General features: G+C 37.4%; 1 protein-coding gene across 1 annotated transcript; it reads left to right on the forward strand.

Annotated features, from left to right (window-relative positions):
• Nucleotides 1-1447: 1447 nt before the first annotated feature.
• styk1a (serine/threonine/tyrosine kinase 1a) lies at nt 1448-15034 on the forward strand. The gene is made up of 10 exons (XM_084131225.1): nt 1448-1594; nt 2617-2669; nt 6576-6788; nt 7077-7307; nt 10584-10765; nt 11975-12055; nt 12377-12591; nt 12684-12724; nt 12879-12975; nt 14423-15034. Exons 2-10 carry the CDS (start codon nt 2618-2620, stop codon nt 14616-14618), a joined length of 1308 nt encoding a protein of 435 aa, XP_083987351.1. The 5' UTR covers nt 1448-1594; nt 2617; the 3' UTR covers nt 14619-15034.
• Nucleotides 15035-15499: the final 465 nt, after the last annotated feature.

The raw sequence follows: 15499 nt of genomic DNA on the forward strand, positions 1-15499 counted from the left end.
GCAACAAACTAAGGCTATGATCACCTGTTCATTTGGAGAGAGGCACAGTAAGGGTTTGAGCAGCCAAGGGAACTCCCCGTCCCCCATGAAACATGATGAGGGGAGAACAGGGAGGACCAAATCAGCCAGTTCCATATCCGATTCGCACTTTTCATCAGTGATGTTCACACGAACATTAAGCAATACAGTTAATGACACAAGCAGACAGTTTTAGCTTTGAATAATCTGGATAAGAGGACAAGAAGAGTATAACATTTATAAAACTGTTAGCATCTAATTGTTATGGTTTTGAATAATACTGCCACAAACTTCAAAATATGTTCTTGATTATGTAGGCTGTAGTTGTCACGAACTGTCAGTTTAGCTTTCATTCTCATGGACTTTTAGGGAACGTTTACACGACAACGATAAGCTTAAAACTGAGAAGTTTTTCCTTTGAGTTTTCCGCGTAGACGACACCATTGTCAAAACGATTCCCATTCACACAGATTCGCGAAAACGACTAAAAACGCTGTATTCTGCTGCCAGGCCATTAGATGGCGATGAAACACTATAGACTCAACACGTAATATGCATGTGCATGACATCATCGTCTTCAGAGGTTCGTGTTTTTGTCGTTTACACGGAGACCGTTTTCAAAAGTTTGCATTTTCAGGCACCCAAAACGCCATTGTCGTGTAAACGAATGGCCAAAATGCATAAAGTTTTTAGTTGAAAACGTTGTCGGGTAAACGGCCCCTTAGTTTGGTTATCACTATTTCCTGTTGTCTTTGTTCACGTTTCGTGCCACTTGTTTGTTACCATGGATATTCATTTAATCATCACAGCTGTTCGTATTTGAGTTTGTTATCAGTGTATAAGTTCCTTTGTTTCCTCAGTTCTTGGTCAGTTGTTGTTTGTGTCTAGAGCACAGTGTTGCACAGGCTGGAGTTTATTTTATCATTAAATCACTTAGTATTTGAAACCTGTTTGACTCTTTGTCATCTTTGGATCTTCATACTGTAACAGAAAATAATGATAAGCAAACTAAAAGTGCATGAGAATGAAAAATATACTGACAGTTCGTGACAATAGTAGTACGCCTGGAGTGCGTTTGACAGGAAAATACCTACGGGTGACGTCACGGACACTACGTCCATATTTTTTTACAGTCTATGGGAAAATACTATTTCAAAATTTCACATTTAATTCAATGTGTTATACTTGTTAATATATTATACTTGTAAATTTAATAGCAAGTGTATTTAAACATTCCTTGAAAGAAATCATACTCTCTACAATAGTTTAAAAACATTTTTAAATAGTTTAAAAAAATAGTTTAAAAACATTTTACAAGACACCATTTCATAAGCTGTTTATGGTACAGTGATATATGGCAGAAACTCAGGTGAAGGCGGAGCTTACAGAAAGGTAGGAGGTGGGTGTGGAAGCAAGAATTTAAGCAATTGACTCACAACACGTGAACAACACAAAGAGATAGGACAGAGAAAATACTTTGGGAATAATACACGGCAAAAACAGCCTCTGACAAGAAGGAAAAAAAGTTTGGAAAATGAGAAATAGTTGCATTATTCTTCACACACAGAGATGACATGTAAGTTCATTTTTGTGTTTATAATATATTTTAAATGAATATGCTTAGATTATATTACAATATACTGCATTATATATATGTGTGAAAACTTAGAACTCAAAAGAGTTAGAGGATTGACTGGTCAGTAAATTAAGCTTATCTACATTTTCACTGGTTTAATTCTAGATCAGTTATACCAAGAATTAAAATCCACTTTATTCTGAGCTCACATTCACTCTTGTGTGTGATTTAATTTGTGGTGCGTCTGTGATGTAAAGACAGTAATGCAGAGGAACAGGTTGAGTGACTGTCTGGTAGTTTAATACACAAGCTCAAATGCCACAGAAAGAATGTCCTGACAAAGGATGATAATTAGTGTTCAAGGCATGACCTCATCACAATGCATTTTTTTTTAATACTGTACAGGCACATACATTGATGTTCTGCATGTCTCTGGCAGTTTTATCTAAATTCAAAGCTTTTATTGATCACAAATGTCATTGTTGTGATGACCAGTGTTGATCTTTTTTTCTTTTTTTTTCATGCTAGTGTTATGCATAGAGGCAAAAGCTTCATACTGTCATGATTTAATTATAACACATATTTAGCTGCTTATCAAATAAGATGGCACTTCATAACTGATTATATATTTCAAGCTGAATAAATGTCAGATAAGTCCAAATTAACCAAATTTAGCTTGAAGATTTATATTAAAAAGCATTGTGAAAACATACAAATGACTTGCTCACTATACAGTATATACACACTAATGTACAACATTTTCAGCAAAACATGCAGCAAACCACATGGGTAATCAATGTTGAACATTTACAGTTGTATGTCAAAGAGAGTTGCCAAACTGCAGACATGCACTGCCTGCTTATGCCAGAGATGTTATCCTTACACTCATAAAACCCATAAGCTGATGCATGTGACTAGTGTTGCACTTGAATTGCTGGATATCAGTTTACATATAGTGTTTTGAAGTTGGTGCTTTGCCATATCTCATTAATGGTAGTAATATGTATGTTTTCTTTTTACAGTATGTCTATTTCAACCAACACAACATTTCCATGTATACCAGGCTCTCTCTGTGGTAAGTGATGTGCTAGGTGCAATTTATTAGTTTTAGTCTCTCTCTGTACATTACCATTCAAAAGTTTAGTGCCAGTAAGATTAAAAAATAAAATAAAATAAAAAGGGTGGGGAAAGCTTTCTTACCAGCAGCCCAAAAAGACGTAGATTTGTAGCTAGTCATTCAAAAAAAGAAAGAGGTAAAGGGTTCTGAAAAGTTGCTAATCTAGCGACAAAGTCGCCAAGTTGGCAAGACTGGACAGCTCAAAGCTCCGGACAGGAGCTCTATTTACCGCAGAGAGTAAAAGACAGATAAAGAAGACAACAGCGTTGTGGGGGCCTGAAAACGGGTTTAAAGGTGCACTGTGTAATTTAGCGGCATCTAGTGGTGAGGTTACAAATTGCAACCAACAGAAGTTATGGTGGCCGACAGGAAAAGATGTCGTCGTCTGAGACAGCAGAGATAGCCAGTTAAGCAATGAGGTTTCTTTACAAAGATAACTTAAGAAATTATTTTTACTTACAGGAACAAGCCGACTTTTTGGGACTTTAGCTTATTCACCGTATCCCCCAGAGTTAGATAAGTCAATACATAAGTCCAATCACTCCGCAGAAGTAACAGTGCTTCACCTTCTGAGAATATAGTTCCCAGTATGTATACGGTTAGAAGATGGCTGTGTCTCATGTGACCTTGTTATTTGTAAACGCTGTGACTATACAAATCACAACATGTAAATAGGAAAATGTTGGCGTTATTTTGTCACTTATTGGGAGCAGTATGCTAGCTGGAGCCGTTTACCTCCAGTGTTTGTGCTAAGCTAGGCTAGCGGTGGGTGCGTCAGACAGAGTTAAGGGACGCACGGAGAGGAAAAGGGTATGTCTGGACTTATCTAACTCTGAGGGATATGGTGAATAAGCTAAAGTCCCAAAAAGTCTACGTGTTCCTTTAATTTTTGAGTAAAACGATATGTCAGGGGCGTAGAATTTAGTAGGGATGCGTCCCTACCAATATCCAGTGATATGTCCCTAGCAATAATTTTGATCAAAACTTAAAATATATTTATAACCACTGTTTTCCGGTTGTGTCTTTTTTATGTATTAGGCTTATTTTATTTAATCAGAAAACATCTTATTTAGATTAAAATCTCTTACAAAAGCGTTCTGAGAAAAATTGACCAATTCATGGTACACAAACGGTTAATATATCTGAGTCCCACCTGCTTAACACACATCGCACACAACTGATTGGCTTTGTTTTTTCTTTCTAACTTGTGAGAGGCTCTTGTGTGAAGCGACAATGCTCCTCCGAAGGAAACCTAGATGCGGAAAAGCTAGGGAGAAATCAATAGTTATAGTGACAAAATGTCCCTACAAAGATGGCAATATCTGAAATACTTGTCCTTGTGGGGATTTTTATTTATTTATTTTTTGTGTGGAAAAAAACAGTTTAACAGTATTGCTGTGTGCCATGTCCAACAGGACAAACTGGACATTATTGATGTGAAACAAATATGCCAACAGTTAATTTCCGTTAAAGGGATAGTTCACTTAAAAATTAAAATTCTGTCATCATTTACTCACCCTCAAGTTGTTTCAAACCTGTATGCATTTCTTTCTTCTGCTGAACCGTCATTCTTCAAAATATCTTCTTTTGTGTTCAGAAGAAGATATGTTATTGCGAATATTATTGTAACTTGTTCATCATGATGTCAGTGTTCTATTCACTGACTTTAGCTAGCTTCTTTGCACGAAGAACAACATAGTGACGAAACGCGCTCTGTAGAGCAGTTTGTCCGTTTAGGGCCACTGTAGAAACATGTCGGCGCATTTCAATGTAAGGGGACCCGTGGTGTATGTGGATAGAAATGGCTCATTCTAAGGTAATAAAAACATAACGGTTCATTATGAAAGTTTTATACACCACTGAAAACATAGTTATGTATATGATATTGAGTATATATGTATTATGATATATTCTGTCAACAGATCCTCCTAAATATTACACAATGCAGCTTTAAAAGTGCAATATTTTGAAAATGATAGTGTCATCGTCTCCATAAACTACAAAAACGCGAATTTGTGAAAAGAGTGACGTCACGTGCATGCGTATTACGCGTTCAGTCTATAGCCGCATAGTGTTTCTTTAAAAAGTGACATCGCCAACTACTAGCCTGGCATGCATAATACAGTGTCGTTTTCATGAATTCATGTGAATGGGGATTGTTTTGACTATATTGTCGTCTGTGCGCGAAAAACACAAAGGAAAAACTTTTCCGTATTGAGATCGTTGTCATGTAAATGTACCCGATGTGCCACAGCCATCTTTCAGAAAGGGACCAGAATGATCTAAGGGGCTGTTTCCATGCCATTTTCAACTAAAAGCAGAAAACTTTTTATGTATTTTGCCCATTCATTTACATAACAGTGTTTTAGGGGAGTGAAAATGCAAACTGTTGAAAACAGGTTTCAAAGTTCAAGTTTTTGAATACGATACTGTTATTGTCTCTGTGTACACTACAAAAACATGAATTTGTGAAAACAGTGACGTATTCAGTCTATAGGCGCGTAGTGTTTCTTTAACAAAGTGACCTCGCCAACTACTGGCCTGGCATGCACAATACAGTGTTTTTATTTGTTTTCGTGGATTTGTGTCAATGGGGATCGTTTTGACAACGTTGTCATCTGTACGTGAAAAAACAAAAGAAAAACTTTCGTAGTACATTATTGTCGCGTAAACATACCATTAAACTGGGGCCTTGTCCACACGGACACGGGTATTTTTATAACCGTGACTTTTTTTACGCGGTTCGGCCGTTCGTCCACACGGAAACGCAGTATCAGGTCACTGAAACCGAACATTTTTGAAAACCCCTGCCAGGGTGAGGATTTTCAGAAACGCCGGTTGCAGTGTTGTCGTGTAGACCATAGATATCATATATAAAGGCTAGATGTCTCGTGCGCGCTGCTGGCCAATGGAGGTCGACGTCCGCACGTGGCGGCCATCTTGCGGCAGTGCGCTCGCTCACTCGTTTAATGGTGCAAATACTTTTAAATAACCATAACTTGCCCAATTTTCTACCGATTTTCAAACGGTTTGGTTTGTTATAAACGTCAGAGATGTAGTTATGACACTACATACATACACTGCATACATATGAAAAATTATAACATACATGTTCAAGCATTCGGAATTATAGCCACGTTAATAACGTTTGTAAGAAACCAAACCGTTTGTAAATCCGTCAATATTTCAGCGAGATATGAGGATTTGTGTGCATGCTGATCACTCACCTTAATGCACAGAGCACTGACATAAGATGGCCGAACGGTGATGCCGGAAGTGACTGCGCCATAAGACATCTAGCGTTTATATATGATATCTATGGTGTAGACCAGGGATAGGCAACTCCGGTCCTGGAGGGCCACTGTCCTGCAGAGTTTAGCTCCAACCCTAATTAAACACACCTGAACAAGGCAATCAGTGTTTTCAGGATTACTAGATAGATACAGGCAGGTGAGTTTTTATCAGGGCTGAAGCTAAACTCTGCAGGACAGTGGCCCTCCAGGACCGGAGTTGCCTATCCCTGGTGTAGACAGTAAAACCGGGGTTTTTGCTTCTGATTCAGGCTTCTGATTGGCCAACGTGGCTTTACGATTAGGGTTATATCGCCGCCTGCTGGTGTGGCATGCTCTTGACAGCGCTTGATAGCGTGTTTTTGCGTTTTCATGTAGGCGGAGATTACTTTTAAACCGAGCATGTGTGGACGGGATTTTTTTTAAAAACGCAGGAGGAAAAACTCCGGTTATAAAAATACCCATGTCCGTGTGGACTAGGCCTGAAGCTTTAAAAACCTCATCATTCACGCCAGTGAATAACACAAATAAAATGCAGCTTTCTAATCCTATTGTGTTTGTATTTTCCTTGCAGAGGTACTTTATTATGAAGTGGAACTGATCGTCATTCCAGTGCTATTTCTCGTGGCCTTTCTTGTCACGCTGATCATTTTGTTTGTGCTCAAATGCTCCCATAAGCCATCACATCTTTATGGACACCACAGAAATGAAAAAGATGACACACAACACCATCATAACACATTCAGCCACCGTAACAGCAACAGACGGCACCTGCAAGGCATTGATGGTAGCTACAGCATCTGACTTTGTTACACACACCAAATACTCCAGTCGTTGTATTCTGTTTATTTAGAGGTCTTCAGTTTCATGCATGATTGCAATGTTTATTTATAAGCCTTCTTGGCCATGCAGGATCGCTGTCTTTATTTAAAGGGCTTTCCCTTTATGAGTGATTGCATTGTTTATTAATAGATTATCTAGTTCATTAATTATCAAAGTGTTTATATAAAGGTCTTTCACACAAGTCGTAATATACACCAAATTCTTTAAACAATGTTTTGATTTACAACAACAGCTCCGGCGGAGCTGAACCCAATGGAACATGAGATTATTCCCATGACAGCCCAACCTCACCATGACATGCAGAATTCCCAGCCTGCAGTACCTCAGGACACCACTGTGAGGCATCCGGGCACTTTCCAGATGGTCTCTCCACTCGCCCCCACCTTCTCAGTGAAACAGGACAACTTCACGTTGCACAGAGCTGTCATGGACAGCCAGCCAGTCACTTTACGAATGCTTAAAGGTAAGGTTGGATCAGTGTTATTCTAATATAATTTATAGTATGGATTCATATTTTTAGTTTTCATTCCAATTTTAGTTTAGGTTTTAGTCATTTTATATTTGAAATAAATTGTATTAGTTTTTATTAGTTGTCCATGTCTGTCTGATCTGACCTTTATTTTTATTTTTTTAACTTAGTCTCAATCATCTCCCTAGTAGAGTAGTCAGGACACTGATCATGGGGTCGGTCATTTTAAGGGCTGTCTCAATTGCAAAATCCTTCCAGTGCACTGAAACATTCACTCCCTGAAAAAAGTCCCACAATGCACCATGAAAACCAGGGAGCATCGATGCTCACTATATTTAGAATGTTGCTGGTTTGATTCTCTAAAAGGATGCAGAATGGATGGATAGACAGACAAGACGGATAGATGGATAGGTAGGTAGATAGATGGACAGAGAGATACACTGTAGATGGACAGAGAGATAGATGGATAGATGGACAGAGAGATAGATGGACAGATGGATGGAGGGATAGATAGATGGATGGATGGATGGGACATTTTTAATGAGATTATATCTGAAAAGGTTTTGGATTTTCTATCATATGTTACAGTTTTTCTCCATTGGTTTGGCTCATTTCTTGAAACAGAAATTACATTCTCAAAACTCTAAGATCATTTGGCAAAACAGTCTTACAGTTCAGCACAACACTATAGCTCACTTGCAAAAGCTCATATCTCTCCCAAAACTGTTCACTCATGCTTCAAAACTAAATTTGTTTCCCATATAAAGAGTCAGTGCCACGAAAATGACAAAGATCCTTCTGAATTGCTTTGGCTCATTTCTTGAAACAGACCGGACGTTCTCAACACTGTTGGTGCTTTTGCCAAAATAACGTGGATGGTTCGGCACAACACCATGGTTCACCTGTAAAAGTTCATACCTCTCCCAAAACAGTTCACTCATGTGTCAAAACTACATTTCCTTCTCATTTAAACAGTCAGTGCCCCCAAAATGCTTCGTCCCTTTGGCATTGTGTAAGCACTGCAAGTCAAAATGTTTAGATGTTTTGTCACTATGGCAGTGGACCATTGAAATATCCCTCATGTCCACCTTTCAGTCTTAGCCCAGTCCTTCATTGACAGTGGTTACTGTACTGTTTTTTGTCTAGCTAACAGAATACAATTGTGTATAAAACTGAAAAAAAAAATAAAAAAAATAGGATTTTAGGGTAAGAGTAGCCTCCAAGGTTTGACATCACACATTGCACTCATACTGCCAAGGAAATTGTAACCATTATCATTCACACACATAAAGTAACTTCCATACATCAGAGTAAAAAGAAAATGTATACAGCATAATATACTGTAATATAAACACACATATAGAGCCTACAGTGCTGTAAATAAAGCTGGAGTTTCACAACTAACAGTTCTTCACTGGTCGCTGTCCTCACCCTCCTGGCCATCCACACGCTGCTGTCTGTCTGGCCACAGATTCTCGTCCACATCACAGCGTATATTCTCCCTTGCGATGCAACGAGGGAAGAAACGGCGTGCATGTCACAACCATCCCCTACACTGATCTCCTGTAATATCCTCACACGCAGCGTCCATTGCATGGAGCAGGGACCTCTGATCTTGAGCCCGATGCTCATACACTCTCCACCTCCAAGCGGAGAAATACTCCTCAATAGGATTGAGGAAAGGAGAGTAAGGTGGTAGAAACACCATGACCATCCTTGGATTAGTAGTGAACAAGGCCCTGATGAGCGGGCCATGGTGGAAATTCACATTGTCCCATACAATGGCATATTGTGGTAGGTGAGGCCCTACGAGGCCTCTCTCATTTTCAGGGATCAAATCAAAATGAAGGCGGTCCAAGAAGATGAGGAGCTTCTGTGTATTATATGGGCCAAGACTGGGGATGTGAGTGGCCACACCATTCTCAGATATGATATGGCACACATAGTTATATTGCCCCCTCACTGGCCTGGGACATCCACCATGGCCTGGTGGCCAATAGGCCAATAATATTATATGGTATTATATATATATATATATATATATATATATATATATTATACACACACATATGGTATTCATGGTATTATGTTCTTGACTAATTTTGACAATTGAACAGAATATTGTGCATGTGATGACTTATACAATGAAATGACGCTGACATGTTTTGGAGCGAACAACCATTAGACTGAGAATCAACAATCAGTTTAGATCAACAAGATCTATTCACTTGGAATTTGTGCTAAATGTAGGCTACCTGTACTTAATCATTTGCAAAGATGTACTGAGACATTGAGACATGTACTTAGACATTTGCAATTTGATGAAATGAATGAGAAATTCAATTCTGTTGTGAACAATTGCCAAGTGGTTTGGAGGTTTGTCCATGTTGTTTTGAGAATGTCATTTCTGTTTCAAGAAATGAGCCAAACCAATGGAGAAAAACTGTAGCTTAAAAAAATATATTGTATAATATGACTTGCTGGTTATCTTTGTTCTGTTTTTATTGTATTTATATGATATTTGTGTTTTTGTAATTGAATTTTTGCCATGAAGATAGCTCTGATTGCTGACATGGCATTAAATAAAAAAAGATGAGATGAGATGGGATGGGATGAGATGAGATGAGATGAGATGAGATGAGATGAGATGAGATGAGATGAGATGAGATGAGATGAGATGAGATGAGATGAGATGAGATGAGATGAGATGAGATGAGATGAGATGAGATGAGATGAGATGAGATGAGATGAGATGAGATGGGATGGGATGGATGGATAGATGGACAGAGAGACAGATATGTAAATAGATAGATAGATAGATAGATAGATAGATAGAGAGATAGAGAGATAGAGAGATAGAGAGATAGAGAGATAGACAGAGAGATATATGGATAGATGGACAGAGAAATAGATATATAGAGAGATGGATGGATGGACAGATAGATAGAAAGATGGATAGATAGATAGATAGATAGATAGATAGATAGATAGATAGATAGATAGATAGATAGATAGATAGATAGATAGATAGATAGACAGAGAGATATATGGATAGATGGATAGATGGACAGAGAAATAGATATATAGAGAGATGGATGGATGGACAGATAGATAGAAAGATGGACAGATAGATAGATAGATAGATAGATAGATAGATAGATAGATAGATAGATAGATAGATAGATAGATAGATAGATAGATAGATAGTTTATTTATTGCAGTTCATAAACTGAACAATCTTACTTTCTACTCCAATTTTTCCCCGTACAGAATCAGCCAATGCCAGAGAGATCCAGTCTTTTCTGGGGTTTTCCCACTTCCTTTCAGAGTTGGGATCGCATCCATCGCTGCCTAAAGTACTGGGGGTGGAGACTGTGCGCACACCTTTGACAATAGTGGTAGAACAGCTGGATCACGGAGACCTGCTGAGCTTCCTGTGGAGGTGCAGACAGGTACAGACTCGAGAGCAATGCTGTATTTTCAGTCTTGCAGGGGAAAAAAACGAAACTAGATTTCAGATTGCTATATATGTCATGAACTGGCTTAACAAGTTTAGGTTTCTTTCCTGTTTGACATATTTCCTTTTGAAACAGGAATTTAGGTGTGAAAGGGGACTAATCCCTGTTTAGTTCACATCACAGACATGAACTGATACTATTTCAATAATAAAAAACAAATGGTATTGTGGAAGGAATATTCTTATCCTAAAGTTAATTGTATTGGACACAAATGCAAGATGAGATCTGTTTTCTTAGAAAAGAAAGAACAACGTTTTGATTTCATTTGATAATTATAAAATAAGTAAATAATGTTTTTTAAGTGCTTGTATATTTATAATATTTTAAATTATTTAATTGTGTTGCGGCTTTTAAATTACCATGTCTGTTAGCGTGTATGCAGAATCTTTATAGACACCTATATATTTTAAAAAACGGACAGTTTATTTTATATAAATAAATATATACAATTTACACTACTATACAAAAGTTTGGGGTCAGCAAGATTAATAATTGTATTCAGCAAGGATGCATTAAATTGATCAAAAGTGACAGTCATTTAAAATTGTAAAAAAAAAAATCATGACAATTTTTTTTATCACAGTTTCCTTAAAAATAAAAAAATCAGCTAAACTGTTTTCAATATTGATAATAAGAAATGTTTCTTGAGCACCAAATAAGGATATTAGAAAGATTTCTGAAGGATCATGTGACACTGAAGATTGGAGTAATGATACTTTTCCATCACAGGAATAAATTACATTTTAAAATATATTAAAATAGACAAAAAAGTTTTTAAATTGTAATAAAATTTCACAATATTACTGTTTTTACTGTATTTTTAATCAAATGAATGCAGCCTCGGTGAGCATGAGACTTCTTTTAAAAATATAAAAATATTATACTGACCAAATCTAACAGACCTGAATTAAAAGCCACAAAATTATGATAGATAAACATGACATGTCTTGCAATTACTGTAAAATATTGACATTAAACTCTCTGAATGCGTTGATCAGTTATTTGAGCTATAGGTCACCTGTGAATGAATGATGTAGAGGTTGTGTCATTACTGATGATCTCATTTGTAATGGATTGATTAAAAGTCAAACTGTAAGTTTAAACCTCACCTTTGTTTTGACTGACTGTAACCCTCTTTCACAGGACCACACAGGTCAGGCAGCACCGTGTGACATGACTGAAAAACGAATCTTTACCATGGGCGCTCAGATTGGATCTGCTCTGGTTAGATAACAAATCAGCTTGCAAGATATACTGTATACAATCATATTGACAAGTCAGTTAAATCATGAAAACCTGCCAATTTATTTAAAATAAATAAATGAATGGAGAGTTTTTATGAGCCACTCAATGCATGCTTTCAGTTCATACTGTGTCAACTTCATAAATCAAAACGAGCCCTTTACTTTGTTTGACTCTGGCATGCATTAATCATGGACAGTCATGAGCACTGGAGCATTTATGATTTTACAATGTAAAATAAATATAATGTCACACCCAAGATCAAATGTGCTTGTTCTGACACAACCGGTCTTGAAATTCCAGGAGTATCTGCATAGTAAGAATTACATCCATGGAAATGTGAGGGCTCAAAGTGTCCTGGTTGGTCGGGACCTGTCGGTCAAGCTGTGGGGTTTGGGTCCGGCATATCACAGGCAAATGAGTGGAGGGTCTATAAAAGATGTGGAAGATATGGAAATGAGAAAGTGGCAAGCGCCAGAGGTGTTGGGACAGCAACCTCTCCAGCAAAGCAGTGACATGTGAGTTTACTCTCAGTCAATGTTTTCTCAATCAATGTTTCTCAGTCAATGTTATCTTTACATTGTATTCATTTCTATTTAATCCTCCATAGATGGTCCTTTGGCATTTTGCTCTATGAGATGGTGACTTTAGGTGAGTGTGCCTGTCATTCAATAAGACAAAAATCACTCTTATAAAAAGAGAAAGCTACAGCTGCATGGTTGTAGTTGGGGTTTTTTTATGGAAAAAAAATAACCAAATTGGTTAAGTTGTCTAAAGCTTTTTACCTCTTTGTTTCTAAACTCAGGAGATCCCCCCTTTCCCAACATCAAGGCCAGCGAACTTCTGCAGCATTTACAGAGAGAGAACAAAATAACCAAACCCCCCAACTGCTCCAATACACTGTACGTCACTTTACCCTCACACATAAATCATTTTATGTAAAAAGCATAAAGGTTACATCATAGACTTCTACTGTTTTTTAGAATATGATATTATAAATATGATATACTCCCCCTAACCATGCAAACACTACCCCTAAAGTAAAAGTATTATTTTTAATTAATATTATTATTAAATTCTATAGGATATTTTATACTATAGGATACCTCTCCACACACATACAGATACATTTAACTCTAAGAGTTTAAGAAGAAATCTCAACAATGCCTCCCAAAGCCTGATATTAAAAGTCAAAGATCTCATTATGAACTGAAACATTTCTCATCAAATTCCCAAATTAATGGTCCACATCAATTTTGTTGCTCCATACAAATATACTGTATATGTAAACAGTTGTGTCATTTTCAGATACATTTCTTCTAAGACATTTCAGGACAAAACATCTAAAACAAACAAATAAATTAAACATAACTGAGATCTCTATTAAAGGGATAGTTCACCCAAAAAGTACAATTCTGTTATCATTTACTCACCCCCAAGTTGTTCCAAACCTGTATGAATTTCTTTCTTCTGCTGAACACAAAAGACAATATTTTAAAGAATATGGGTAACTAAAGAGTTGATGGGGCCCAATGACTTCCATAGTATGGAGGATAAAAAATGACTGCTTAAAGAGGCTACATGCGATTTTCTGAAATTTAAACTCGCGACTGACACCTGTGGCCAAAAAACGGAACTGCTCTTCCTTTCTGCTCGCTCTCGTACGTGCACACTTCACAAGTCATCCGCTGCAAAGAAGTCAACATTATGTTTACAGAGGTAAGAACAGTCAAATACATATATTGTTTGAGAAACTAAGTTTGTTTGCTGACTAGCGGTGGTGGCAGAGTGATCTGAAACGTTTAACATGAACGCGCTTGACGTCACATCCGCAGACAGCGCGCGAAAAATCCGACCCGACAGAAAATAGGAAAAATAGGATACAGGCTTATAGGTGCACCCACTGTGAGCTGACAAGGTGTCAGTATGCTCATCAGGAGATGTTTGAGTCATAAATGGTCAAATAAAAAGGCTATTGTTACGTTTATTTTGGGGAAAAAGTTGCATATAGCCTCTTTAAGTCAATGGGGCCAATCAACTGTTTGGTTACCGACTTTCTTCAAAATATCTTACTTTGAGTTTAGCAGGAGATAGAAATTGATACAGGTTTGGAACAACTTGGGGGTGAGTAAATGATGACAAAATACTTTTTGGGTGAACTATCCCTTTAAGTCTGAGAGGGACTCGCTATAAAAACAACAACTTCTGAGCCTGAGCAATATTTTCTGTATTAAAGGACAACTATGTGATCAGACACTGTCTAAACTGTAAACTTATTAGTCACCACTAATCTATTTTATTCTGATGGCCACTATAATATGAACTAACAAAGTAACATTTGTTCTCTAGATATTCTATCATCGAGTCCTGCTGTCGATGGAAACCAAAGAAGCGAGTCTTATTGGCTGATCTGATCAGAAAGCTCCAATCAGGAGAGAGAAGCGCCAATGATCAGGCAGTGCTGCGAGTGTCTGAGCCGCTGGACATGGAGAAATACATGCGTGAAGCGGGCTATGGAGACTCCTTCAACTATGCTGCCGTCTAACAGTGACAGATAGTGACACACCTCTGTCAAATTTAAAGAACACCATAATCTTATAAAGCATGTATTATCCAGGACGTTACATTGGATAAAGGCATAAAGCTTAATTGTAACGCAAATGAGAAGATATGTAATGTAGGCTATATGCACAAGTTGGAAGATTGTGTAAAATGTGTTAGCAGCATAACGAATACATCAAATTAAATTTACTTGGTCCAGAGTGTACAAAAAAACACACGCACCCACAAACAAATTGTGTCTAGTACTGGTGGTATTTATTTCGGATGGACTGTTGATCGGTATTCCTCTAATTCAAATAATAAGACTTTAAGTTATATTGTTGGTATATTTATTGGTAACTGGAGTGTTTATTGCATTGTAATGATGTATATATTTAAAATACACTATTTATTAATGTTATTTTTATTAAGTTTTGTCATCATTAGTGCACATTCGTAATGGTCACCGGCTTAAAAATACTGTCTGCAATTTGGTTTTCAACTTACTTGAACATCTTGAAGCCTGGGAGACTGCAGAGAGGTTATATAATAACCCTTCAATAATTTGGATTTTATCTGTATTTTGTGTAAATATGAAAGTTTCTCTTACCTGTAGTTAACCAGGGCTGCGTTCAGCCCCGACAAAACGTTGCACAACGTTTTTTAAACAGAAACGGTGATGCGTTGAACACACTGTTCTGATGACGCAAGAGTTGCAACTATGGCAGCTGAGAAGGCCATTCTTTGTGTTCTTTGTGAACTACATCATTATGTTGATAACCTATATTTTTACAACAAAACAAACATGTCTTCTAATATCCTCAGTTGTTGTGTATACCGAGCTGCATCGAAGACATTCGTAAATTACTTTCCTTGAACCCATTG

The sequence above is a fragment of the Abramis brama genome (assembly GCF_963993115.1).
Source record: "Abramis brama genome assembly, chromosome: 12".
Taxonomy (NCBI): Eukaryota; Metazoa; Chordata; class Actinopteri; order Cypriniformes; family Leuciscidae; genus Abramis; species Abramis brama.

Bases quoted from the DNA above. Each gene is read 5' to 3' on its own strand.
- styk1a (XM_084131225.1), top strand. From the start codon at position 2,618: ATGTCTATTTCAACCAACACAACATTTCCATGTATACCAGGCTCTCTC. The intron at 6,789-7,076 runs GTAGCTACAGCA...TTACAACAACAG, and splicing joins GCACCTGCAAGGCATTGATG to CTCCGGCGGAGCTGAACCCA. The intron at 10,766-11,974 runs GTACAGACTCGA...CCTCTTTCACAG, and splicing joins TCCTGTGGAGGTGCAGACAG to GACCACACAGGTCAGGCAGC.